General features: G+C 31.6%; 7 protein-coding genes and 1 long non-coding RNA gene across 10 annotated transcripts in view; 3 read left to right on the top strand and 5 right to left on the bottom strand.

The window, feature by feature from the left end:
- LOC108733032 (glutamate--cysteine ligase) overlaps positions 1–6,257 on the bottom strand; it is a 13,113-nt gene extending 6,856 nt beyond the window's left edge. Inside the window, exons 1-5 of the mRNA XM_025973628.1 lie at positions 6,175–6,257; positions 5,513–6,040; positions 5,052–5,224; positions 4,800–4,996; positions 4,542–4,655 (exon numbers count right to left, since the gene is read on the bottom strand). Of these exons, the coding sequence (XP_025829413.1) occupies positions 4,542–4,655; positions 4,800–4,996; positions 5,052–5,224; positions 5,513–5,958 (930 nt within the window). The 5' untranslated portion in view covers positions 5,959–6,040; positions 6,175–6,257. The remainder of the gene's footprint in view (positions 1–4,541; positions 4,656–4,799; positions 4,997–5,051; positions 5,225–5,512; positions 6,041–6,174) is intronic.
- Positions 592–2,207, bottom strand: LOC112904192. The gene is made up of 4 exons (XM_025973630.1): positions 1,969–2,207; positions 1,862–1,917; positions 1,005–1,213; positions 592–911 (listed from the first exon to the last, which is right to left on the bottom strand). Exons 1-4 carry the CDS (start codon positions 2,022–2,024, stop codon positions 738–740), a joined length of 495 nt encoding a protein of 164 aa, XP_025829415.1. The 5' UTR covers positions 2,025–2,207; the 3' UTR covers positions 592–737.
- Positions 2,499–22,046, bottom strand: LOC108733029 (2-oxoglutarate dehydrogenase, mitochondrial). 3 transcript variants are annotated; one of them, XM_025973626.1, is made up of 13 exons: positions 21,793–22,046; positions 21,362–21,568; positions 20,648–20,768; positions 13,649–14,183; positions 13,451–13,586; positions 13,212–13,392; positions 12,879–13,153; positions 12,586–12,820; positions 12,323–12,524; positions 11,564–12,254; positions 11,314–11,468; positions 10,800–10,916; positions 3,090–3,108 (listed from the first exon to the last, which is right to left on the bottom strand). In XM_025973626.1, the coding sequence occupies exons 1-13, from the start codon at positions 22,012–22,014 to the stop codon at positions 3,105–3,107; spliced, it is 3,081 nt and encodes a 1,026-aa protein (XP_025829411.1). In that variant the 5' UTR covers positions 22,015–22,046; the 3' UTR covers positions 3,090–3,104. The 3 variants fall into 3 exon arrangements, with proteins under 3 accessions (XP_018319554.1, XP_025829411.1, XP_025829412.1); XM_018464052.2 differs by lacking the exons at positions 3,090–3,108; positions 10,800–10,916 and adding an exon at positions 2,499–2,817 and having other exon boundaries at positions 21,793–22,045; XM_025973627.1 differs by lacking the exons at positions 20,648–20,768; positions 21,362–21,568; positions 21,793–22,046 and adding an exon at positions 15,167–15,560.
- Positions 6,295–8,530, top strand: LOC112904191 (GPALPP motifs-containing protein 1). Its single transcript, XM_025973629.1, has 3 exons — positions 6,295–6,379; positions 7,818–8,277; positions 8,338–8,530. The coding sequence occupies exons 2-3, from the start codon at positions 7,841–7,843 to the stop codon at positions 8,528–8,530; spliced, it is 630 nt and encodes a 209-aa protein (XP_025829414.1). The 5' UTR covers positions 6,295–6,379; positions 7,818–7,840.
- On the top strand, positions 6,468–7,586 carry LOC108733033 (phosphatidate cytidylyltransferase, mitochondrial). Its single transcript, XM_018464057.2, has one exon. The coding sequence runs from the start codon at positions 6,479–6,481 to the stop codon at positions 7,550–7,552; it is 1,074 nt and encodes a 357-aa protein (XP_018319559.1). The 5' UTR covers positions 6,468–6,478; the 3' UTR covers positions 7,553–7,586.
- Positions 9,181–10,683, bottom strand: LOC108733034 (eukaryotic translation initiation factor 3 subunit H). The gene is made up of 2 exons (XM_018464058.2): positions 10,330–10,683; positions 9,181–10,176 (listed from the first exon to the last, which is right to left on the bottom strand). The coding sequence occupies exons 1-2, from the start codon at positions 10,405–10,407 to the stop codon at positions 9,238–9,240; spliced, it is 1,017 nt and encodes a 338-aa protein (XP_018319560.1). The 5' UTR covers positions 10,408–10,683; the 3' UTR covers positions 9,181–9,237.
- LOC108733036 lies at positions 16,627–17,370 on the bottom strand. Its single transcript, XR_001937179.2, has 2 exons — positions 17,237–17,370; positions 16,627–16,945 (listed from the first exon to the last, which is right to left on the bottom strand). It is a non-coding gene; the product is annotated as an uncharacterized LOC108733036 (long non-coding RNA).
- Positions 17,677–19,159, top strand: LOC108733035 (PITH domain-containing protein GA19395). The gene is made up of 5 exons (XM_018464060.2): positions 17,677–17,819; positions 17,907–18,156; positions 18,208–18,329; positions 18,388–18,492; positions 18,552–19,159. Exons 2-5 carry the CDS (start codon positions 17,965–17,967, stop codon positions 18,760–18,762), a joined length of 630 nt encoding a protein of 209 aa, XP_018319562.1. The 5' UTR covers positions 17,677–17,819; positions 17,907–17,964; the 3' UTR covers positions 18,763–19,159.
- Positions 22,047–24,721: the final 2,675 nt, after the last annotated feature.

Here is a 24,721-nt window from a genome sequence, read left to right as displayed (position 1 = left end):
ATCCTACCGCTGACTTTTCTGATAGGTTAAAATATTCACATAATTTAGAATTGTTCGAAGAAAAGAAATATGTATTACTTTTCAGATCCTCCTGGACAGACACTCCTAAAAGTAAAGAAAAGAAAAAGGCAAAAGTTGATCCTTTTAAGGAAGTTGAAATACAAGAACGAGATAAAGAGCAGGGAAAAATTGCAGAAAAATTTAATAAGAAAAGAAAAAAGGACAAAAGTCTTTATGAAATGCATCAAGATGAATTAAAGAAAAAGGCACATGATTAACATAAATGAACATACATATTTTTGTAATTTTTTTTGTATTTCAGAAAAAAGAAACTGACAACTCCACGTCTACAAGAAGACCATTCAATAGAGAAATCGATTTAAAAGTAAATCAATTTGACGAGGCCCAGAAAAAGTCCATATTAAAAAAAGCCCAACATTTGGACGACCGATTTTCACAAGGGCAAGCAAAATTCTTATAATTAATATCTTCTTTTAAATATAATTATAAGATGTTATTTTAACTCTAATATCAATAAACACTTAATATTTGTTTTCAGTTTACTTTAGAAAATAAAAAAAAATGCAAAAATGAGGACTAAAAATTTATTTAAAAATTAAATCGTCATGTTGTGTCCCTGCCTGATCGTCATCACTAAGACCGTCTGTCAATTTGTATTTACATACATTCAATATCACTATTTTGATTTTAAATAAGTACTTACATTAATAAAAAAATTATTCATTTCGTTCAGTTAGTGGTGAAATTTGTACAGTAGAAGTTGGTTCTGTTTCACCTTCAGTAATCGTACAGTTTTTGATTTGAGACTCTTCACAGCAGATGGGCGAGGGAGAAGTTAACCCTGTATGAGCCCACGATGCCCCATTACACACCCTTGTATAAACACCCACCTAAAAAAATACACAATATGTAGGGCCCGTTTCTACACGTTAAAATTGTAATCGATTTTAATTTGACCATAAACATAAATAAAGATTGTTCACCTTCAACTTGTCCGTATTTTTTAGAATTCCACATAATATTTCCGGCCCTTGTGTTTTAGCGGCATGGGCCAATGCAGAACAAATATTTAAACAGTTTGTATACCCTGTTGCATCGCAAGTAACATTAATTGGTGTTTGTTTTATAATAGGCTCTGCATTTTCAATCAAACCAAATTCAAAAACACCACATTCGCATTTTCCGAAAGGGGCTGAAAAAACAGCAATTTATTGATTTTTTGATAACTTAAGGAGGAAAAAGAGAAATTTTATTCAACAGTTCAGCATTAGCAGAACGTTCGTTTGTAATAAGCGAAGGACTAGTTTATTTACGGTATACTGTATTCTAGCATAATTGATACACTGTTCACATAATACCAGGTTTCCGTTATGCGATGTGTCTACTTATTACTGTGATAATCGTAAATAAGAAAAAAAACAAATGTTCTGTTACTTTTGAGATCATAGTAAAGGAGCAAAAATTTTAACCAAAAAAACAAAATTTATCCCATACTACTTGAATATGAATACTTTTTTTTTTAATTTTAACACAAAAAACAAACAGTATCAGCAGAAGTTACTCAAAAAATTATAATGAAAAGATATCGTGGTTAATTCAAGAGCTCATCTATTTCTGAACAAACAGCCCCTTAAATAATAATTTCTCAATATTTTCTTTGTATCGATTATTGTGGAATTATTATTACGATTAACTTAACAAATTTGTTTTAAAATACTATTACTTACACTTTATAAATAAGATTAGCTCAAAAGTTTAATAAAAGTAAATTACGAATAATGATTCCAAAAGCAACAAAATAATTAACTCTGGAAATTTTTATTAAATAAAATTATCTTACCAAATACACTGTCCACTTTATTATCATCTCCACTAATAATGCCTGAGGAACATGTGCTAGAAAGACATTCATTTAAAAAAAAAAATTAAAACAATTATAATACTTACCCCACGATAAGTGCCAATTTGATTACAAGTTTGGGGAGCTCCATTGCTGTTTTCATCGTTACACTTCTTTACAAATGATTTAATATAACCCGAGGGTCCATATATAATCGTTTTTAAATTATAAACAAACAAGTAATTCTAAACAGACACCAATGGTGTCCTCTGTTTTTTAAGTCTACTGTTACACAATGGATAGTTATTGTTTCTACTGATAACCACTTTTAAGAAACACAACAAATTACATTTCTGTAAAAAAAATAAAAACTATTTTAAATAGTAACAATAACAAGTAGTTAATAACATACTCACTTTGATATATATCATCCAAATGTTTAATTAATTTTTTGAATAACTTAATACCAACACAAATACCCTTTTAAGGAGAATAACAGAAAACAATAATTTATGTACATTTGTATTTATTTACCTAATAGTATAATTACAAATAAATAAATTTGTAAAGGAGCAAAAAAATAAACTTAATAGCATTTACAATACTGTACCTTTACTGAATATCTTCAGATTTTTTCTTTTCGTTCGATTGTTCTTAAATAATTTACCACTTTAAAAATTCTCTGTAACACAGTATCCTTCAGTTCTTTCTAATGAGTTTACTATTGTGATAAAGTAAGCATATCAAAAGGGAATTGCTTGCACATCATAAGAGCAAAATAACAACGAGTGCAGTCGTATAGGTACAATTTAAATTTAACTTCAGTATTCAACAAGAAACAAAAACAACAGTAGTTTTAGAAGCTAAACGTGTCGTCGAATAGATTAGTTTGTTCTTTGAGATGTTGCGCCTTGCTACCAGTCGCAGGGCTAGCACTTGGTGGCCTTCCAGCATAGCTGACAAAGAAAAGATTTTTTTGTGAAATATTCACTTCAGTACAAATATTAAAACTAAAAATAGGGCACTTAAAACAAAAAACATCTAAATACATATGTGCAGCAAAAAAATAATAAGATAGCGCAAACAGGTCATGAAACATCTAAACATTTGTAGATGTGTATTAATAGGAGTATCCAAATAAATAAGAAAAGTTAGCACAGGAAAAAGCAATAAGCCCTATTAGCAATTAAAAAAAAAATTGATAAGTCAGTGCTATACGAAGATATGATTTTATTTTAACTTCTCACCTAATAAATCTAGCTTCTTTTACTGATTCAGAGTCTGAAACCGTCTCAGACACTGGCTTAACATCAGATTTTCCGAAGAATCTATTAAACCAACTCCTTTTTGATGCCCGAGAAGTGCTGCAAAGTTTATTTTATTTTTATTCATTACTTACTAATCTTTTAAGTAATTCTTACGAAATTGTTATTTTTACTATTATTACTGAAAAATATTTACGATTAGCATCAATTTTACAACAAACCATATTGACATATAAACATTATTCTTCTGTGTAAACGTAATTTTATTCTGTTCAATAACAGGATATTATTAACGCAATAATTGTATATTTATACGTACATAATAAAATATGTATTTCCAATTTTCTTTTCATAATATCCAAAATAAAATTCTAAAATTACACAAACACTTTCTTCTGTTAAATATAAAAAGTGTATTTTCTTTTTTTATTGCAATAAATAAAATCATATCTTCTACCAGTGATTACCACAAGAAAAAATAAAATANAAATATTTACGAGGCTGCAATCAGAAATAAAATATTAAATTGACAAGCAGATATGTAAAAAGTATTAATTTCATAATTTGATAATAATTTATATTAGTCTGAATAAATTTTCATGTTTAATGATGTTCAAAAAGGTAATATAACTACAGCACATACATTTAAAAACTGGAAAAATTAATATGTACAAGGTAAAAACAATTAATCAATTTACAACAAAAAGTCGGCAAGCATACATTAGATATTAGCTCATCTGTAACATATTAAAAATAGATTAACATGTGTAAATAATGCGTTTATCAAGGAAAAGCAATGTCATGCATGACTGGTAATAAATCAAATTATGTATTAATAAATATTTAATAATGAAGTACAAATAAAATGATAAGACCTTCACAGGTATGACAAACATTGGAACCTTAAGAGATAAGTCCTTACTATTATATATAAATAAAATTGAAAAATGAAATGCCTACTTTTTTAAATTTTAAGGAAAAATAACAAAAGTATTTAATTGCAAAAAGGACTATCGTAGTTATGGAAAAATAGAAAACCTCACCAAGAATTGTTTGCATTCATGTGAAACTAAATAGATTTGTTATCAAAATATTACTATAAATATACAGGATGTTCCACAACAACCTTAGGGAAACTTTACATTACTTCAAAAACTCACCTCAAAATGGTCAGTGTCCACCTCGTCGTTTTGGTGTACCTTTTCCGAAAATAGGGAGACGGTGTCCCTTATGAAAAGGTGCGCAATATGCTGCGACAACAGGTGGTCAATGTCATTCTCTCTGAGCTTGTTGTAAATCTGTTCATCATATATTAAAGGCACGTCATTGAATTTTTCGCCAACTTCAGATAAATAGGAATCGATTGAATCGTATCTCGACTTATTAATAACAAACTTGTTATTTTTGAGAGGGACCAGCCCTCTCTCTTCCTCTGTTCTACAATCAACAGAAGCTGAGATAACATTCCATCGACAATCCACGTCTGTCAGGAATCCCCGATAAATCGGTGACGCAGCACTTAAAGCTAACTGTAAGAAAGACATTTTACAAATTACTTTTTACACATTTTCATAGAAGAAACCGAAAATTTATGATTTTACAAGTTGTACCAAAAAATTGAAGATTGTAAAGTTATTTAGAGTGGTTTTAGTAATGTCAAAATCATTAGTTACCATGATAGGACAAAGAGGTGCTAACTGGTCATATAAAGTACGTGCTTCTGTTAAATTGCAAGCTTGAAAAGTCAACTGGAGACAGCAACAACCCATACCAAATCCCATAGCATCCATGTAAACCTTATCAGGTTCAGCTGCTTTACTGTGCAAGTAAGACTCATCCACAGGAATTTTTGTATGTACATCCTTAAATACTAAAAAAAGATATTATAAAAAAAGTACATGTATTTTATAATACTTTTAATTTACTTGGTAAATTGATGGAAACTTTTTCCCCTCTACGCATCCTAATGTTTCTTGATAATGTTTTAAAGCGAGGATGTCCATTATAAATAGCTTCATCTGGAAAAAACAAAGATCTTGTGACTCCTTCATTTGGAGTTGGTTGTGTTGGTGGGTCAGTAAAATCTGGACAACCTAATCTGTAAAAAGTTTTTTAGATAATAATTTTAAAGTAATAGTCTATATTCATTCTATATCAATAGTTTATATTAATTCAGGGAATCATTGATTATGTAGTATTTTTAAATACAATTACCTTTCAGCTAAAAGTAGCTGTGCCCCACCCTGTATATAAATTGGTCATGCAAACCTGATTTTTTGAGGCATATAAATTAGTGTATTGCCTTTTAAACAATTAGAAAAAAGTCAACATTTGTCTACAGACTTTCTGCAATCAAAATGCTTTAAAAAAAAATAGACACACTGACCTGGGAAAATTTGTAAGGGACATTATAACTTCTCCGTTCTTTAAAAGCTGACTAACTTCATCTCTTCTGTACTTCATGTTAGACTCCACTATATTAAAATGAGCCAACAACCCTCCGTAAGGTTTACCTGGTGTACCTTCTACCATGTAAGCTCCATATTCAGGTCTCCACAATGACTTGGCCTTTTCTGGGTCTGCATGTTCTTTCTCATTTAATTTTGCTAATAATTCTTGAGCTCTTAAACTAACCTTAGCTGTTCTTTTTTCTTGATTGAACTTCACAATTATATATTCTACTTCGTCGCCCCATTTTAACACATCCCATTGGCGATCTTTTAGACGTTTGTACAAGTTAATAAATTGCAACACTCCATGCTGTCTTACATGCTCCGCTAATCTTTTGGTCTCTTCCCAACTTAGAGGGCTTCCTTCAGTTAAAAGACCCATGTAAAATGATTTTCTAACGAAACGTAAATAAAGTTAAAGAAACGTTTATCGTTTTAGTTTTTGAAACGAAGTGAGGTGCTAACTGCAAACAGGTAAAGGAACACGATGTTAATCAATACTTATATTTAACAATAGCTGCTTAAAATGGTGTTGATAAATATACTTCAACTACGCAATAGCAATGAGTAATGAATAATTACAACTTATAATACTAACATTATCGTTTTATACTTGCGTAATTTCATGAAATTCATGCTTGACAGCACCCGGTTTCTTTAAGGTTATGTAATTGACGTTTAGATTATTTACGATTTTTTACTAAAATTCACATTCTTTAATTTAAAATTACAATCTTATAAATAAGCTTAATTAAATTTCGTGTGAAGTAATAAAAAGCAGCGTCTACAGTTCCTTGCATAATGTATGTGTCGTTTTTCAGGAGTGTTTACCACTTACAGTTAGGTTAAATAGGTTAAGTAACAATAATAAACTATTGTAAATTTATTAGCAATTACCTCTAATGGCTTCAAAGACTTTAATTGTGCATCCAATTTACAATAGAATAGTATCAAGGTTTCCACAAAATTTGACTTTCTGCTTTGCTTATGGTTCTGGAGTGAAAAAACAACTAAGCAAACACAAGTCTGATCCTACAAAAAATATGATTGACCTCATATTTTGCGTCGATAATCCTATCAAATGGCATCAAGCAAATTTGTTAGAGAATTCTTCCCACTATAGCATTCTTAAAATATTAGGAGCAAATTGGATCGCAAAATTGCAAGAAAATTCAGGCTCAAAAGTGTACTACAACACTCTTGTTCCAATAGATGGTCTCCTCATAAAATATGGTGTAGTCTCAACTAAAGATTTAGTAACAGATCTCTTAGAATGGTCAGATTTATATTTAGCAGGTCGTTTACACAAACCTGTAGAAGTAATTAAGGAACCCTCAGTTGGAGAAATCCAAACAGCTTTACAATTAAATTTACAGTCTGCTGTACATGCAGCACTGCTGATCCTTCCAGATAGCTTTACAGAATATGAATTTTATTGTACAATAGCAAGACTCAGTTATGATGGAGATTTTAGAATGATTTTTGGAGAAAACAAAAATAAAGTTGAGAATATTGTTAGGCCACAAATGCTTGATTTTAGAGAACTGTACAGACCATGTATGAAACTGCTGCATGATTATGTAGATTTTCCTATTATATCTTCATCATTATTACCTGCAGAAAGAGATATTGTTGAGCAAAAAAAAATTGAATTATCTATACAAGAAGCAGAAAAAGCCTCAATATGCACTCAGGATGTTTCTCCCTTGGCAAGACTTCATCATCTCAACCAATTACCTAGATGGCCTCAAGTGGCACTAACACGATTTTGGAACAAGGGTAGCCTTCATCAAGACACTGAAGATGTACTAAGGGCAGTTGCATATGATCCAGACTGTAGTCTCATTGTCCAAGAATGTATTAACAAAATTGTTTGGAACTCTTCAATTAAACAGAGCCTAAAGGGCATTTTAACTGCAGGATTCTTGAAAAGTGTTAAATATAGTAGTCAAAAAATAGCAAAAATGATTAAATAGTATACAATATTTAAATAGTTATAAGAAATGAAAACTTTTTAACTGCCTGTTTTAGAGTAGCTTTGTAAGAATTTGTAATTTTATTGTACAAATAAAACCAAATATTGTTTATAATATATTGTAAAACTTCATCTTTAAATACTCTCCATCACTGCTTGTTTATTGAATGGAGACAATTTGAAGACCATTTAACAAACTAAATATTATTTACTTTTAAAAGGAAAGTGCATAAGAAAAAATACTAATAATTTTTACTTTTAACCAGTTATTTTGAAGACAATTAAATAAATGGATAAAAACATAATTGGTCCTGCCCTTCCCCCTGGTTTCAAACGAGCCACCAGTGAAGAGCTATCCTCAATCTCAGAAAGTACAAACGATTCTCAGTCTGAACAAGAGCCAACTTCCGAATATTACGGCCCACAACTGCCACCCCATTTAAAGCAACAAGACAATTCGAAATCTACACGTGAAAATGAAGAGGAGAATGAGGATTCATCTGACGGTGTTTTTGGACCAATGCCTGTTGATCACAAAAATTCTTCAGAAGTTCAAAATGCCTTGGAAAAAAGGGCTTTAGAAATAAAATTAGGATACGCACAAACTGATAATAGTAGCATTACAGAGCGAGAAGAGTGGATGACACAACTTCCAGAAATAGGGAAAAATTTAGGATTAGGTGCCAGGCAATTTCGTAAAAATCCTACCGCTGACTTTTCTGATAGGTTAAAATATTCACATAATTTAGAATTGTTCGAAGAAAAGAAATATGTATTACTTTTCAGATCCTCCTGGACAGACACTCCTAAAAGTAAAGAAAAGAAAAAGGCAAAAGTTGATCCTTTTAAGGAAGTTGAAATACAAGAACGAGATAAAGAGCAGGGAAAAATTGCAGAAAAATTTAATAAGAAAAGAAAAAAGGACAAAAGTCTTTATGAAATGCATCAAGATGAATTAAAGAAAAAGGCACATGATTAACATAAANATGGACTAATTAATTCAGTTTTACGTAAGACCTGAAATAGATCACCTTAAGAAAAGTATGTCAATAGAAATCGTTTTAGAAATAACTTTAATTAAAAAACTACCTTAAAACTTACATATTACTTAAAGACAGGATAATTAGATCTTCAAAAAAATCTGGCAGTAAACTCAAGGCCCAAAGAGACACAAATTGTCTGCAGTTAAACACCACACAGACAAACAACCGAAAACACAAAATGACAAAACTTGTGACTGATCACCGATTGTAAGAACAAGATCATAGAAAAATCGAATGAATGACTATAGCAATGTGGTTACGGATACGGGCACATAATATTATATTAAAAATGGCGGAGACAAATTAAATTTCAATATGTCGGATTATGCGATATCGCAAATGGCGGAGAAATATGAATGCAGAAAAATAAGAAAAAACAAAGCAAAATAACATCCAAAATATACGGTGTAGGCTATATAAAAGCAATGATAAAGTCTTTAAATAAGGCAGATAACTACAAACAACCGTCAACAAGACAATAAACCGGGTATTTAATTATAAATAAAGTAAAGATACTAGTGCAGAAGCACTGAGATTTTTTTGTTTTTGTTTGTTTGTAGGAAATAACAGTAAATTTAAAAATGGATCAAGGTTATATTTATTTATTTGTATAAATCAAATGCACAAGTACAAAATCTATAAATTATAATGTAGATTTAGTTTCCTTGGCGTTTTGCAAAGCTTGAGTAATATACAATTTTGCGAGAGACTGAGAACAGAATTGAGAAATATGTTGACTATAAGTATTAATTTGTCCTGCAGTAAGCATAGGATTAAGCCTAGGAGGTACAGAATGAGGTCTGAATAGTTTATTGATATCCTCTTCTGGCAAAGGAGGTTCACCTTTGGCAGCTCTTGCGGCATTTTCTTGAGCGCGCTTTTGCAACCAACGATGTTTATCTTGCTGTTGCCTGTTAACCAACTGTTGATAACGATTAAATTTGATTGCTTCTTGATTTAATTCGTCTACACGATCCATTAAACATCTTAGTTGTCCTTCTAGTACAGATGCAGTACCAAGGTCTAAAAATTTAGAGCCTTTTTCTTCAGGAACCATCTCAGTTAACTCAGACATCATTATATTTGTCAGGGCAGAGTTCTTTATCAAAAATGGAACTTCCACGAACAAATTTTCAAAACCAACTTTTAATTTAACAAGTTGTTCAGGGGTAAACTCGCCCTCCTTGTACATTTCTATTGCCTGAGGAGTCAAACGGTATGCTTTTAACGTTAAAAATCCGCGAGACGACTTTTGTGAATCATAAATAACCACCACTGATTCCTCAATTGATGTTTGGTAATGATATTGTGACTCTAATAGAGGAAGACTAAGGAAATTTCCAACGTCTGCACTCTGATACCAGCCTACATGAAAATGATCGACATTAACACGTCTTAATCTACGCATCATTGCTAACTGATACTCTTCTTCATCTACTGTATCATCAGTATGTTTGGGAAATGGAAAACAATTAGTTATTTCTAAACGGTTTTTTACTACCAATCCTAATAGTGCTCCTTGAGCAATATCCATGTTCCCAGAGGTTTCTTCGTGGCAATGTTTTACAATTTTCATCACGGCCTGAGAAATTAAAATAAAACAAAGTTTAACTAAAGAATGAACCTTACTAACCTCTAATAGTATACCATTAAACAATTAATAATTATTTTATGAATTTATTTAGAACCAGATATGCTATGCAGATACTTTATACATCCTATTTTATATTCTTACCAAGCCATCAGCTTGTACATAAGCTATTGCAGAATCATTATCTGAGGTCCTTCTGGGTGGTGCAGCTCTACTCGCCATAGTGAATTCCTGACGTTACAAACGTTTTAAGCAACTTCCAAATTTGTTTAAATAAACTTTAATACAAATAATTCAATCTTAACAGCCTTTTATACGCCACAATATCCTTTTTAGGAGAATAGGAGACAAACCGTTGTCAGAAGATGAATATGTTAATAAGGTTAGGTCAAAGCATGACAGCACTCTCCAAAAAATTTCTTTTTTTTAAACTGAATGATTTAAATGAATTCAATTGAACACTTTAATTATCCATTCGCTGCTATTTCCTTATAATAAATTACAATATATTTAGAATTATGATTAAATAGCATGTAGCAACTTTTATAAATCGCTAGTTTAAAAACGAATTATGTATGTACCTAGTTATTATAAATTACAAACCATAAANTCACCTAATAAATCTAGCTTCTTTTACTGATTCAGAGTCTGAAACCGTCTCAGACACTGGCTTAACATCAGATTTTCCGAAGAATCTATTAAACCAACTCCTTTTTGATGCCCGAGAAGTGCTGCAAAGTTTATTTTATTTTTATTCATTACTTACTAATCTTTTAAGTAATTCTTACGAAATTGTTATTTTTACTATTATTACTGAAAAATATTTACGATTAGCATCAATTTTACAACAAACCATATTGACATATAAACATTATTCTTCTGTGTAAACGTAATTTTATTCTGTTCAATAACAGGATATTATTAACGCAATAATTGTATATTTATACGTACATAATAAAATATGTATTTCCAATTTTCTTTTCATAATATCCAAAATAAAATTCTAAAATTACACAAACACTTTCTTCTGTTAAATATAAAAAGTGTATTTTCTTTTTTTATTGCAATAAATAAAATCATATCTTCTACCAGTGATTACCACAAGAAAAAATAAAATAAAGCACTTACATTACAGGTCTGGCTGCACTCAAAGTTGTATCAAAACGGGGTTGAACGTAAGACCATGGGCCTTGATTTTTATGTTCTTCTTGGGCGAAACAGAGCTGAGCATTTGCGTATTTTTCACATTCGGATTTAATAAGATCATACGGGAAAGGAGATATCTAAAGAAAAAGAAATTAAAATAAATCACAAACAAGAACAATTTCAAATGCTATTTTAGTGTGTTTTTTTTATTAAATAAAATACTTTATCTTACCTGTTCCAACCTTGATATTGCCACATCTGCTTCCAAGTTTCTCTTCTTTCTTTCGGCATTAAGGTCATAGTATACCTTTCCAGAACAAAATACGAGTTTCTTTACCGACTGTGGATTTTTAGATGCAGGTCCATTATCTGGGATAACTCTTTGGAACTCTGTGCCGTCGACCATCTCGTCGAAGTTACTCCTTGCCTCCGGATGACGCAATAAACTCTTTGGCGTGAACAGGATTAAAGGTTTTCTAAAAGGCATTGCGATTTGTCTCCTTAAAATGTGGAAGTAATTGCCAGGCGTTGAACAATTAGCGACGATCCAGTTTATGTCGTGAAGTTGTCTGATGGCGAATTCATCACTCTCAGGTGGGAAATAATCAGGGTCGTCGGAGGACATCTGGAGGAAACGCTCAATACGTCCACTGGAGTGTTCCGGGCCCATTCCTTCGAGTGCATGTGGCAATAGGAGAACTAAACCACTTTGGCGAACCCATTTGGCTTGCCCTGAAGCAATAAATTGGTCGATAATACACTGGGCTGTGTTATTAAAGTCTCCAAATTGGGCTTCCCAACATACGAGAGCGTTAGGGTTGGTCATGGAGTATCCCAACTCAAAACCGAGTACGCCATATTCAGATAAAGAACTGTTGCAAACGATGTAAGGAGCCTGATCAGGATATAAATGACAGAGGGGCCTGAAATTTAAAGAAAACCATTAATTAATAATTTATTATTTTTTTAGTGCTTTATAAACTTAGTTTACCTATAAGTAGCCTTATCCACTTTTTGGTGATGTAGTACATGATGTCTATGCGAGAATGTGCCACGCTCTACATCTTGCCCAGACAATCGGACATGAATTCCTTCTTTGAGGAGTGATCCAAATGCCATGGCCTCTCCCAAAGCCCAATCCACTGTACGTGCTTCCACTAAATCCATACGAGCTTTCAAAATACGTTCGATACCTGTAAAAACAACCATTTAAAATAAAAAAAAATCTAATAAACATTGAAAAATATAAACAACCTTTGTGAATAACAAACTCAGTTGCGTTTGGAGGTGGAGACGAGAATCTTTTACCAATATGTACCAACGTGTCTTCGATGACTCCTGTGGGACTCACTTTAAGGGGATCTTTTCCTTCGAAAAATCCTGACCACGGGCTATCAAGCCAGTCCTTGTACTTAATGTGCGTTTCTTTGCGAGCCTGTTCCAGGGCTTCCTCGCATATTTTGTCGTATTTATCTTTAACGTCTTTGACCTGCAACATTTAGGGGTATATGTTTTCGTCTCCCATTTCTCCTCATCACAAAACTGACCTCTTCTGCTGAAACAACGCCTTCGCTAATGAGTTGATCGGAGTATTTTTCTAACACTGGTTTCGTTTGCCTGATCTTGCGATACATGAGAGGTTGCGTGAACATGGGCTCGTCGATCTCGTTGTGGCCATTACGTCTATAACAAACAATATCTATGACCACGTCTTTGTGGAAGGTAGCTCTCCATTCTGCGGCGATGTTACACACTTTCATAACGCTTTCGGGATCATCAGAGTTCACATGGAATATTGGAGCGTTTACAACACGAGCAACATCTTAAACAACGATAAGAAAAAATAGGTACCTATTGCATAATTTTTGTTAAACGCTTACCAGTGCAATATGGTGAAGATCTAGAGTGTCTAGGATCTGTGGTAAAGCCAATTTGATTATTTACAACAATGTGTATGGTACCATGAGTGGTGTAATCTGGCAAATCTGACAAATGAAAGGTTTCAAAGACGACACCTTGGCCACAGAACGCTGCATCACCGTGAAGCAACATGGACATTACCTAGTACCGCAAGTAAAATATTTAGACTTTATATACATCCTAAAATTATTTACTTTACCTTTTTTCCTTTTTCATCTCCCCTATAAAACTGTTCTGCTCTAGTTTTCCCTTGAACAACGGGATCGACCGCCTCCAAATGGGATGGATTTGCCACAACTGCCAATCTGATATTTTTATTCGTTACACGGTTTAATCTGTTAAAAAATCAGTAAGTTCACTGCGTATACCCCTGAGAAAAATATAAATGTATTTTTACCTTTCAATATATGTTCCTAGATGGTACTTAACGTCTCCAGATCCATCATCTGCCGATTCCAATCCAGCAAACTGTGTAAATATTTGACTCAAGGGTTTTCGACACACATTGGCCAAAACGTTCAATCTTCCTCGATGGGACATTCCCATGACTATACTTTCCACCCCATATTCTGTACTCTTATCAATGACCTGCTTCATTGCCGGAATCAATATCTCACAGCCTTCAAGTCCGAAACGTTTCTCTGAAGACCATTTTCGGGCCAAAAACGACTCCAATCCAGTAGCTCTGGTTAATCTGGCGAGTATAAGTCGTTTTTCTTCTGGATTGACTTCAAAGGCACCAGGAGTTTCAAGTCTTTGTCGTATCCAATTGCATTGTTCTAAACTGTTAATGTACATAAACTCGACCCCTATGTGCCTACAGTAGGTTAATTCCAGACGACGTAAAATTTCACGAAGGGGGAGTGCTTTGTCCTTACCCCCAATAAATGTTGTCGAAGGTAATTTAAAACTTCGGTCCATGTCGGTTTCCTCTATTTCATAAAATGAATAGTAAGTTTTGATCATAAACAAAAAGACATTTAAAATAAGCAACTATTTCCATTTTTATCATAGTTTATGGTTATTTATCTTTATAAAAATGGTAATAATTACGAAGATTTGTATTTTAGACAGTTTGAAACTTATTAAGTAAGTGTATTTATGCATATGAATGAACTTACTAATTTATGGGCATTCCGAAAGATATTGTGCAGTGTATGTTAATTATTGAAAAGGCAAAGGAAGAATATAGTATATAAGGTAAATAGTTTGATAAATAATAAAGCAAAATTACAAACAAAACAAAAATGTCATGTGGGTTATTTTAAAAATTACCTACCTAGGTTTAATATATATACAGATATTTGTTAAAAAATACCGTCACCACAAGTAGCTTATGAACTAGGTACAGCGGTTAAATAAGTAATACTTCTTTTATAAATCAACAACTATATTTGAAAACTTAATCATTTAAGAAATGTATTAAATCACTTCTGACATCCATATTATTGATTAAACATTATATTTAAAAATGTAAAACTAAAATAGAAGTAATTATGCAATTACCAGATTAAAAAGATTGTTTTTTTAAGAGATACAACTACAGATTACGAATTTGCACGAATATACAATGTATCTGTGTCAAATGAAAACGAAAATAATAACTCAAATAATTAACCAAAAACAAAACTTACTTTCCAACTGGCGCACCTGTTTCCTTAACTCTTCTGAGTAAGTTCGAGCTGGGTGGTCTAACCAAAATAAAACTCGAAAATAATAACATACCAAAAGCAACAAAAAATCATCAATCAGACAATTATAAGAAAAAAACAAACAAAAAGAAATTATAATAAATAATATGAATCAACAACGTCAAGCAACAAATTCAATAATAAAATGATTTAATGTGCATAAAAAGGGCAGTGTTAAAAAAGTGTGTTACTGATCACTATAAAATATTAATAACGCTTCTTACCAAAACTGTAGTGCGTATACAGCAATTCGGGAGGATGTCTGTCGTCCAAATCAGCACTATTAATCCCAAGGGGGTCCAATTTAGCTATTGAATGTCCTCGAATCTAAAATCCATCACCTCTACTACACCCGTCTTCTATTTAGTAACTATGTACACCATATATGCTTCTTTTTATTAATTAATGTTTCTACATTAGAGTGAGGACCGAATGTCATCCTGATGGTGAAGCGTTTCGGCTCGAGTTTCAAGGACGTCGTCTCAAAGAACTACAATTCCTTGACGCATGCACATGGTTAGCAACTTCGGGAGTTGCTCTAAAATTAAATCAACAATCTTCATCAGAAGAACTCCTGAAGATACCAAGAAAAGAAAACGTCGAAGGATAATAATTCTTCAAAAAGACGGACTAAAACCACCAATTAAACACTTCATCACCGGTAAACAAAAATCTCAACTAAAATATGTAAGTCTTGAGTNTTAACATCAGATTTTCCGAAGAATCTATTAAACCAACTCCTTTTTGATGCCCGAGAAGTGCTGCAAAGTTTATTTTATTTTTATTCATTACTTACACTAAGACCGTCTGTCAATTTGTATTTACATACATTCAATATCACTATTTTGATTTTAAATAAGTACTTACATTAATAAAAAAATTATTCATTTCGTTCAGTTAGTGGTGAAATTTGTACAGTAGAAGTTGGTTCTGTTTCACCTTCAGTAATCGTACAGTTTTTGATTTGAGACTCTTCACAGCAGATGGGCGAGGGAGAAGTTAACCCTGTATGAGCCCACGATGCCCCATTACACACCCTTGTATAAACACCCACCTAAAAAAATACACAATATGTAGGGCCCGTTTCTACACGTTAAAATTGTAATCGATTTTAATTTGACCATAAACATAAATAAAGATTGTTCACCTTCAACTTGTCCGTATTTTTTAGAATTCCACATAATATTTCCGGCCCTTGTGTTTTAGCGGCATGGGCCAATGCAGAACAAATATTTAAACAGTTTGTATACCCTGTTGCATCGCAAGTAACATTAATTGGTGTTTGTTTTATAATAGGCTCTGCATTTTCAATCAAACCAAATTCAAAAACACCACATTCGCATTTTCCGAAAGGGGCTGAAAAAACAGCAATTTATTGATTTTTTGATAACTTAAGGAGGAAAAAGAGAAATTTTATTCAACAGTTCAGCATTAGCAGAACGTTCGTTTGTAATAAGCGAAGGACTAGTTTATTTACGGTATACTGTATTCTAGCATAATTGATACACTGTTCACATAATACCAGGTTTCCGTTATGCGATGTGTCTACTTATTACTGTGATAATCGTAAATAAGAAAAAAAACAAATGTTCTGTTACTTTTGAGATCATAGTAAAGGAGCAAAAAAATAAACTTAATAGCATTTACAATACTGTACCTTTACTGAATATCTTCAGATTTTTTCTTTTCGTTCGATTGTTCTTAAATAATTTACCACTTTAAAAATTCTCTGTAACACAGTATCCTTCAGTTCTTTCTAATGAGTTTACTATTGTGATAAAGTAAGCATATCAAAAGGGAATTGCTTGCACATCATAAGAGCAAAATAACAACGAGTGCAGTCGTATAGGTACAATTTAAATTTAACTTCAGTATTCAACAAGAAACAAAAACAACAGTAGTTTTAGAAGCTAAACGTGTCGTCGAATAGATTAGTTTGTTCTTTGAGATGTTGCGCCTTGCTACCAGTCGCAGGGCTAGCACTTGGTGGCCTTCCAGCATAGCTGACAAAGAAAAGATTTTTTTGTGAAATATTCACTTCAGTACAAATATTAAAACTAAAAATAGGGCACTTAAAACAAAAAACATCTAAATACATATGTGCAGCAAAAAAATAATAAGATAGCGCAAACAGGTCATGAAACATCTAAACATTTGTAGATGTGTATTAATAGGAGTATCCAAATAAATAAGAAAAGTTAGCACAGGAAAAAGCAATAAGCCCTATTAGCAATTAAAAAAAAAATTGATAAGTCAGTGCTATACGAAGATATGATTTTATTTTAACTTCTCACCTAATAAATCTAGCTTCTTTTACTGATTCAGAGTCTGAAACCGTCTCAGACACTGGCTTAACATCAGATTTTCCGAAGAATCTATTAAACCAACTCCTTTTTGATGCCCGAGAAGTGCTGCAAAGTTTATTTTATTTTTATTCATTACTTACNCCTTTTTAGGAGAATAGGAGACAAACCGTTGTCAGAAGATGAATATGTTAATAAGGTTAGGTCAAAGCATGACAGCACTCTCCAAAAAATTTCTTTTTTTTAAACTGAATGATTTAAATGAATTCAATTGAACACTTTAATTATCCATTCGCTGCTATTTCCTTATAATAAATTACAATATATTTAGTTAATATTTCGTTTTTGGCAAAATGATTGTGATGATTAATTAATCTAAGACTAAATGCATCTTAACGTCGAAGGCCAATGCCCTTTGTGTATTTATTATCTATGTTTAATACAGATTCAAATTTTAGGTTATAAACGGTTAAAAATCACTAAAAGGTTATTAAAATTACACAAAAGTGCGAAAATTTGTTTAATTCTTCTCTAACTACTACATATATTCTTGTAAATTGCTAAAACGAATAAGGTAATTGATTTATAACTTTGTATTTGATTGGAGCTATGATTAAGCAATTATATCTGTACCCTTTTTAAATTTTTATATACCATCCAGTAATGAAGTAAGACGTTTTCATAAAGACAACAAATCAGCAATAAATATTTAATATCTAATGGCTCCACATGGACGTTCTGGACATAGCTGTGAGGGTGATCATGACCACCATGAGACCCCTGAAATGGGTATACAGTATGGTTTATATACCAAGATTGATAAAGAGAACTTGGAATGCTTAAATGAGTCCATAGAAAACTCAGGTAAAAAAGTATTCAAGCCATGGGAGGAAAGACTTAACTTTACAGAGGTAATGTTAATATATAACTAAGGGATAACTATCTAATTTCTTGTATTTCAGTATGTTGAATCTGATGCTGATGAAGAACTTCTTTTTAATATACCATTTACTGGAAATATTAAACTGAAGGGTATTGTGGTTATTGGTGAAGATTCTGCATCTCATCCTTCTAAGATGAGATTGTAATATATGAGAAAATGTATTTTATGGCATACTTTTGTATTAAATTATCATTTACAGATTTAAAAATCGACCTCACATGACATTTGATGATGTAGGTGCCACACCTGAGCAGGAATTTGATCTGCAAATTGATTCACAAGGCTCTTTAGAATACTCACCAAGGTATCAAACAGTAAACTATAATCAGAAAATAGTTTTTATTTCAAAATTGATATTTTTAGAGTTGTGACATTTAATACAGTTTACCACCTTTCAATTCATTTTCCAACGAATTTTGGTTCTGATAAAACCAGAATTTATTACATTGGTTTGAAAGGAGAATTTTCTGAGGGACATAGGCACGGTGTCACATTGTGCACATATGAAGCTACACCAAATGTTATGGACCATAAGAATGTATTAGAGGATCATGTTTCTTACAGAGTTCAGTGAAATGTCTTACAACTTTAAATTATTTAATTATTCTTTTTTTTTTATAAATTCGAAACATGCTTGAGATAATTGCTGAGTTAATAAGTGATCAGTTTGTAAGCTGTAAATTTAATGCAGAGATTGGTACTGATTCAGCCTAAAAATATTAGATTAAAAGAAAGTCAATAAGAGTATGAAAATGGCTTTGTAACACTTTTCTGTTGTATTTTTCTCTATTTTCTTTAAGTTCTAATAAATTCCATATTTTTACTAAACCTTTCACCCAGATGGACAATTGAAAAATAAAATAAAATGGTAATTAGCACTTATAAATTTAAAAACAAATTCCAAATTACATTTTCTTTTTATACTATTCTACCCCCCAATATCATCATACAAATGCATGAGTAGACAATCTTTTTCANACCTACCTAGGTTTAATATATATACAGATATTTGTTAAAAAATACCGTCACCACAAGTAGCTTATGAACTAGGTACAGCGGTTAAATAAGTAATACTTCTTTTATAAATCAACAACTATATTTGAAAACTTAATCATTTAAGAAATGTATTAAATCACTTCTGACATCCATATTATTGATTAAACATTATATTTAAAAATGTAAAACTAAAATAGAAGTAATTATGCAATTACCAGATTAAAAAGATTGTTTTTTTAAGAGATACAACTACAGATTACGAATTTGCACGAATATACAATGTATCTGTGTCAAATGAAAACGAAAATAATAACTCAAATAATTAACCAAAAACAAAACTTACTTTCCAACTGGCGCACCTGTTTCCTTAACTCTTCTGAGTAAGTTCGAGCTGGGTGGTCTAACCAAAATAAAACTCGAAAATAATAACATACCAAAAGCAACAAAAAATCATCAATCAGACAATTATAAGAAAAAAACAAACAAAAAGAAATTATAATAAATAATATGAATCAACAACGTCAAGCAACAAATTCAATAATAAAATGATTTAATGTGCATAAAAAGGGCAGTGTTAAAAAAGTGTGTTACTGATCACTATAAAATATTAATAACGCTTCTTACCAAAACTGTAGTGCGTATACAGCAATTCGGGAGGATGTCTGTCGTCCAAATCAGCACTATTAATCCCAAGGGGGTCCAATTTAGCTATTGAATGTCCTCGAATCTAAAATCCATCACCTCTACTACACCCGTCTTCTATTTAGTAACTATGTACACCATATATGCTTCTTTTTATTAATTAATGTTTCTACATTAGAGTGAGGACCGAATGTCATCCTGATGGTGAAGCGTTTCGGCTCGAGTTTCAAGGACGTCGTCTCAAAGAACTACAATTCCTTGACGCATGCACATGGTTAGCAACTTCGGGAGTTGCTCTAAAATTAAATCAACAATCTTCATCAGAAGAACTCCTGAAGATACCAAGAAAAGAAAACGTCGAAGGATAATAATTCTTCAAAAAGACGGACTAAAACCACCAATTAAACACTTCATCACCGGTAAACAAAAATCTCAACTAAAATATGTAAGTCTTGAGTCATTTTTTTATCAAGAAGCATATAGTGTGTAAAAAGTAAAGTCGAGAAAAACACCTTTACTTGCCTTATAAAAAATAGAACATCCAGTAAACAAAATGGAAAGTAAAAGTAAATAAATAAGCAAGCAAAAAGCGACATGATTAAGTTACACAAAAAGCGTGCAAAACCAAAAATTAGTAAGCTGATTGATCTACTTATTCATCTGTGTTTTGTTTAAGAAATGTTTCAAACTGTTTATAGATTTCTTGTATATACGTAAGAGTACAAATACAAGTACTTAATATTTTTGGACATTAATAATATATTAATATTGTTCGTATATATATTTGTATGTATGTATGTATGTATCTATGTAAGTCATACCTAATGAATATTGCCTCGTTATTTCATTTGGAGGTGCACCCAAAGCATCAGTTATTGTTGTCGTACGATCTTGATACATGATACCCAGGGGATCCACTTTTGCAATAAAATGACCCCTAGTCTGAATTTCATAAACGACATTAATATTTAACCCTTCCAGTAACAAAATATTCCTTATTTTTTAAAATGTTCAAACCGAATAAAAAAATATTTTCTCTTTAAGGGGCAAACTGTTCGGCTTCAATAGTATTTTTAATTTAAATGATGCCACACATCATTGAGACTATCCTACAACTACCATTTTCTTTTTTTTTTTTTTTGAAATATTTTGGGATCAGGTTGTTCAACATTATAGCAAAAACTATTTAAGAATAATTGAAAATGTTTATGATCTAATGGAAAAACGCTACAACGATACAAGAATGAAATTTCAAAAATAAACAGATAAAATAATTACATATAAGTGTGATCAGATGCAAACCAATGTTTGTTAAATATTTCGTGCAAAGTAGGTGAATGAAATATATGAAGATTTCTGCCAGATTACAGCTACATTTTTTACTTATTCAAAGCAACTACAAACAAAAACAATCCAATCTGGCAGCAAACTATTAATAAGTATGTTTTAAAGAATGGATACAAATGTACTTTTGTAAACACATAAAGGACGCTGTCTACTTTGCCATTTATTAAAGCAAGTGACTATTTCCTCACCTGGTAGCTCCTTATAATTGCTTGAACGGCTAAGTGGTCATCAATAACCTTCTCATTTGGAGCTCCCGTTAGGCCGAGACTGGAGCCTTGCAGAGCTGGAAGGAAGGACGTTATGGGCACCTCATTTTTTCCCGGGGGGGCTAAACTGGGCGGCCGTTGATACCCTACCCCACCAGCAGCGGAATTTCGAAAAAAAGAGTCCCAAGACTGAAAAATATTATAAAAACAAGATTTGAATAATAGGAATGGAAAAACAAAGTTTTATTAAAATAAATCATTGTGAAATACCAACTGTTCCATTTAATTGAAAACTTGCTTTCTTAAAACTGATTTAAAAAATTGCAATGAGTAAGCACTTGAGTGTTTGATGTAAATTTGCCATTTCGCAATCTAAAGACATACAAATATAGTCTCCCAATAAATATACTTACACTGTGTACGCTTGATGGGTCTTTTAACCAGGCATTGTACATATCTTCGACATAGGTGCTAGAACTACCATTGAGAAACGTTTCTGCTTCGGCTGGTACATTGTAAAAACGGGTAGAACTGGCACAGATAACGGGTGCCACATTTTTGGATAGAAGCCACCCTGCGAAACGTGCCCCCTTACCGCCAGACAAATTCGATATTAAACAGCGGGCTTTCAACATGATGACTGCTGAAACCAAATCATTATTGTAAACTTAATTAAACTATCAAAGCAAAAATCGAGTAAAATCAAACGTGGTGAAAGAAGTCATAAATTAATTTATAGGTAAATTAATCGACATAAGCACACTTCTTATTGATTCAAGTAATTATCTACAAGTACCATCTAAGATAAGTAGAAAATCAACATTAAATTTATTTATAGTAATTTAACAGAAAGTAATTTAAATTATTAACACTCCTAGGCATACAGAGTGGTATATTCAATTAAATATTTTATATAATAAGACATATTTTTTAAACTTAATGATGTCTAGACCAATTTCTAGCAAATTCAGATTTTAAATGGGTGCCTTCGGTATCGTAGGTATAACATCCAATCTATTTATTAAGGAGGAAATAAATTAATTCTAAGCTCAACCAGAATTAACCAGATTAGAACCGCACATACCGGTAATAAATTATGAAATGAATGAAAAAATTACTTTCAGATAATAACAAACATACATTTCTTGTTTTTTACACAAATGGATATTTACAATGTTTCTTATGTGACTATGCACAATTGTTAAATTCCTACTTTTCTAAAACAATGGACTTTATCAAATCTTTGAGCTATCTATTTAAAAAGTATAATCGTTGTAAAACATAATCATAATAATTGTTTTATATGACGCTTAGTGAAAACTCATGTATTATCTATATCTAACGACAATTAAAACTCTTTAGAGCTATCAATATATTAATTAGATTGGTACATTTTTACATAGAATAACAAACATAACGTTTTTAAAATAGGAAGTTCTGACGTAAAACAAAGCACTTTTACGTCACATTCCTATGCATTTACGTTTGTAATCCCAAACTTAACAAATGTGCCCCATAGGACGTTATCGAGTTTTATAACTTAAAATCACAAAAGAATAAAAACTTCAGTAAAGCATTATTTGATGAAAGGAATAAAAAATCAGAATTAAATGCAAAAGACAGACAAATGTAATAAATTTAGACATTTAAAATGACCCTTATATATATAGTAAAAAACCATAAGCTGCTTTAAATTGTAAACAAGCCAAGAATTTGTTCACCTTTGGTCTTGTTATGCAACATTACTCTTATTGATGCTGTTTTTCTTTTGAAAATAATACCTACCTAATTATGATTAAATAGCATGTAGCAACTTTTATAAATCGCTAGTTTAAAAACGAATTATGTATGTACCTAGTTATTATAAATTACAAACCATAAATATGCAATTAAATCTTTTTAGTAAATTGCCTATATACAGTTTTCACCTTTTGAAAAATAATATATGTATCTAAGATCTAAACATTGTTTCAGTGCATGTCTAGTGAAACATTGATTAATAAGGTAAAATTAACTTATTCCAATGTTTTAATTTATTTTACCCTTTTAACATTATACATATTTATTTGTATTCAAAACGCCAACAGGCTTTTGTTTTGTTAATAACTTTTTCTAGTAGACATAAAATGTGTACTTCTTGTACAACTATCATATTATCAAATCATATGTCATGGAGTATCCCAACTCAAAACCGAGTACGCCATATTCAGATAAAGAACTGTTGCAAACGATGTAAGGAGCCTGATCAGGATATAAATGACAGAGGGGCCTGAAATTTAAAGAAAACCATTAATTAATAATTTATTATTTTTTTAGTGCTTTATAAACTTAGTTTACCTATAAGTAGCCTTATCCACTTTTTGGTGATGTAGTACATGATGTCTATGCGAGAATGTGCCACGCTCTACATCTTGCCCAGACAATCGGACATGAATTCCTTCTTTGAGGAGTGATCCAAATGCCATGGCCTCTCCCAAAGCCCAATCCACTGACTTACCCCACGATAAGTGCCAATTTGATTACAAGTTTGGGGAGCTCCATTGCTGTTTTCATCGTTACACTTCTTTACAAATGATTTAATATAACCCGAGGGTCCATATATAATCGTTTTTAAATTATAAACAAACAAGTAATTCTAAACAGACACCAATGGTGTCCTCTGTTTTTTAAGTCTACAGTTACACAATGGATAGTTATTGTTTCTACTGATAACCACTTTTAAGAAACACAACAAATTACATTTCTGTAAAAAAAATAAAAACTATTTTAAATAGTAACAATAACAAGTAGTTAATAACATACTCACTTTGATATATATCATCCAAATGTTTAATTAATTTTTTGAATAACTTAATACCAACACAAATACCCTTTTAAGGAGAATAACAGAAAACAATAATTTATGTACATTTGTATTTATTTACCTAATAGTATAATTACAAATAAATAAATTTGTAAAGGAGCAAAAAAATAAACTTAATAGCATTTACAATACTGTACCTTTACTGAATATCTTCAGATTTTTTCTTTTCGTTCGATTGTTCTTAAATAATTTACCACTTTAAAAATTCTCTGTAACACAGTATCCTTCAGTTCTTTCTAATGAGTTTACTATTGTGATAAAGTAAGCATATCAAAAGGGAATTGCTTGCACATCATAAGAGCAAAATAACAACGAGTGCAGTCGTATAGGTACAATTTAAATTTAACTTCAGTATTCAACAAGAAACAAAAACAACAGTAGTTTTAGAAGCTAAACGTGTCGTCGAATAGATTAGTTTGTTCTTTGAGATGTTGCGCCTTGCTACCAGTCGCAGGGCTAGCACTTGGTGGCCTTCCAGC

This window comes from Agrilus planipennis, unplaced genomic scaffold (genome assembly GCF_000699045.2).
Source record: "Agrilus planipennis isolate EAB-ADULT unplaced genomic scaffold, Apla_2.0 scaffold51, whole genome shotgun sequence".
NCBI classification, from domain to species: domain Eukaryota; kingdom Metazoa; phylum Arthropoda; class Insecta; order Coleoptera; family Buprestidae; genus Agrilus; species Agrilus planipennis.
This window is presented reverse-complemented; position numbering and strand designations above follow the sequence as displayed.

What these genes read in the sequence shown, in the direction of transcription:
- LOC108733029 (XM_025973626.1), bottom strand. Translation starts at nt 22,014, where the DNA reads ATGTTGAAAGCCCGCTGTTTAATATCGAATTTGTCTGGCGGTAAGGGG. An exon ending in ACCCATCAAGCGTACACAGT is followed by an intron (nt 21,569 to 21,792) that starts GTAAGTATATTT and finishes AATATTTTTCAG; the next exon opens with TCTTGGGACTCTTTTTTTCG. An exon ending in CTAGGAACATATATTGAAAG is followed by an intron (nt 13,587 to 13,648) that starts GTAAAAATACAT and finishes ATTTTTTAACAG; the next exon opens with ATTAAACCGTGTAACGAATA.
- LOC108733034 (XM_018464058.2), bottom strand. Translation starts at nt 10,407, where the DNA reads ATGGCGAGTAGAGCTGCACCACCCAGAAGGACCTCAGATAATGATTCT. An exon ending in ATGTACAAGCTGATGGCTTG is followed by an intron (nt 10,177 to 10,329) that starts GTAAGAATATAA and finishes TTAATTTCTCAG; the next exon opens with GCCGTGATGAAAATTGTAAA.
- LOC112904192 (XM_025973630.1), bottom strand. Translation starts at nt 2,024, where the DNA reads ATGAAAACAGCAATGGAGCTCCCCAAACTTGTAATCAAATTGGCACTT. An exon ending in TAAAGTGGACAGTGTATTTG is followed by an intron (nt 1,214 to 1,861) that starts GTAAGATAATTT and finishes CTGTTTTTTCAG; the next exon opens with CCCCTTTCGGAAAATGCGAA. An exon ending in AAAATACGGACAAGTTGAAG is followed by an intron (nt 912 to 1,004) that starts GTGAACAATCTT and finishes GTATTTTTTTAG; the next exon opens with GTGGGTGTTTATACAAGGGT.
- LOC108733033 (XM_018464057.2), top strand. Translation starts at nt 6,479, where the DNA reads ATGGCTTCAAAGACTTTAATTGTGCATCCAATTTACAATAGAATAGTA.
- LOC112904191 (XM_025973629.1), top strand. Translation starts at nt 7,841, where the DNA reads ATGGATAAAAACATAATTGGTCCTGCCCTTCCCCCTGGTTTCAAACGA. An exon ending in ACCGCTGACTTTTCTGATAG is followed by an intron (nt 8,278 to 8,337) that starts GTTAAAATATTC and finishes ATTACTTTTCAG; the next exon opens with ATCCTCCTGGACAGACACTC.
- LOC108733035 (XM_018464060.2), top strand. Translation starts at nt 17,965, where the DNA reads ATGGCTCCACATGGACGTTCTGGACATAGCTGTGAGGGTGATCATGAC. An exon ending in AAAGACTTAACTTTACAGAG is followed by an intron (nt 18,157 to 18,207) that starts GTAATGTTAATA and finishes CTTGTATTTCAG; the next exon opens with TATGTTGAATCTGATGCTGA. An exon ending in CATCCTTCTAAGATGAGATT is followed by an intron (nt 18,330 to 18,387) that starts GTAATATATGAG and finishes TATCATTTACAG; the next exon opens with ATTTAAAAATCGACCTCACA.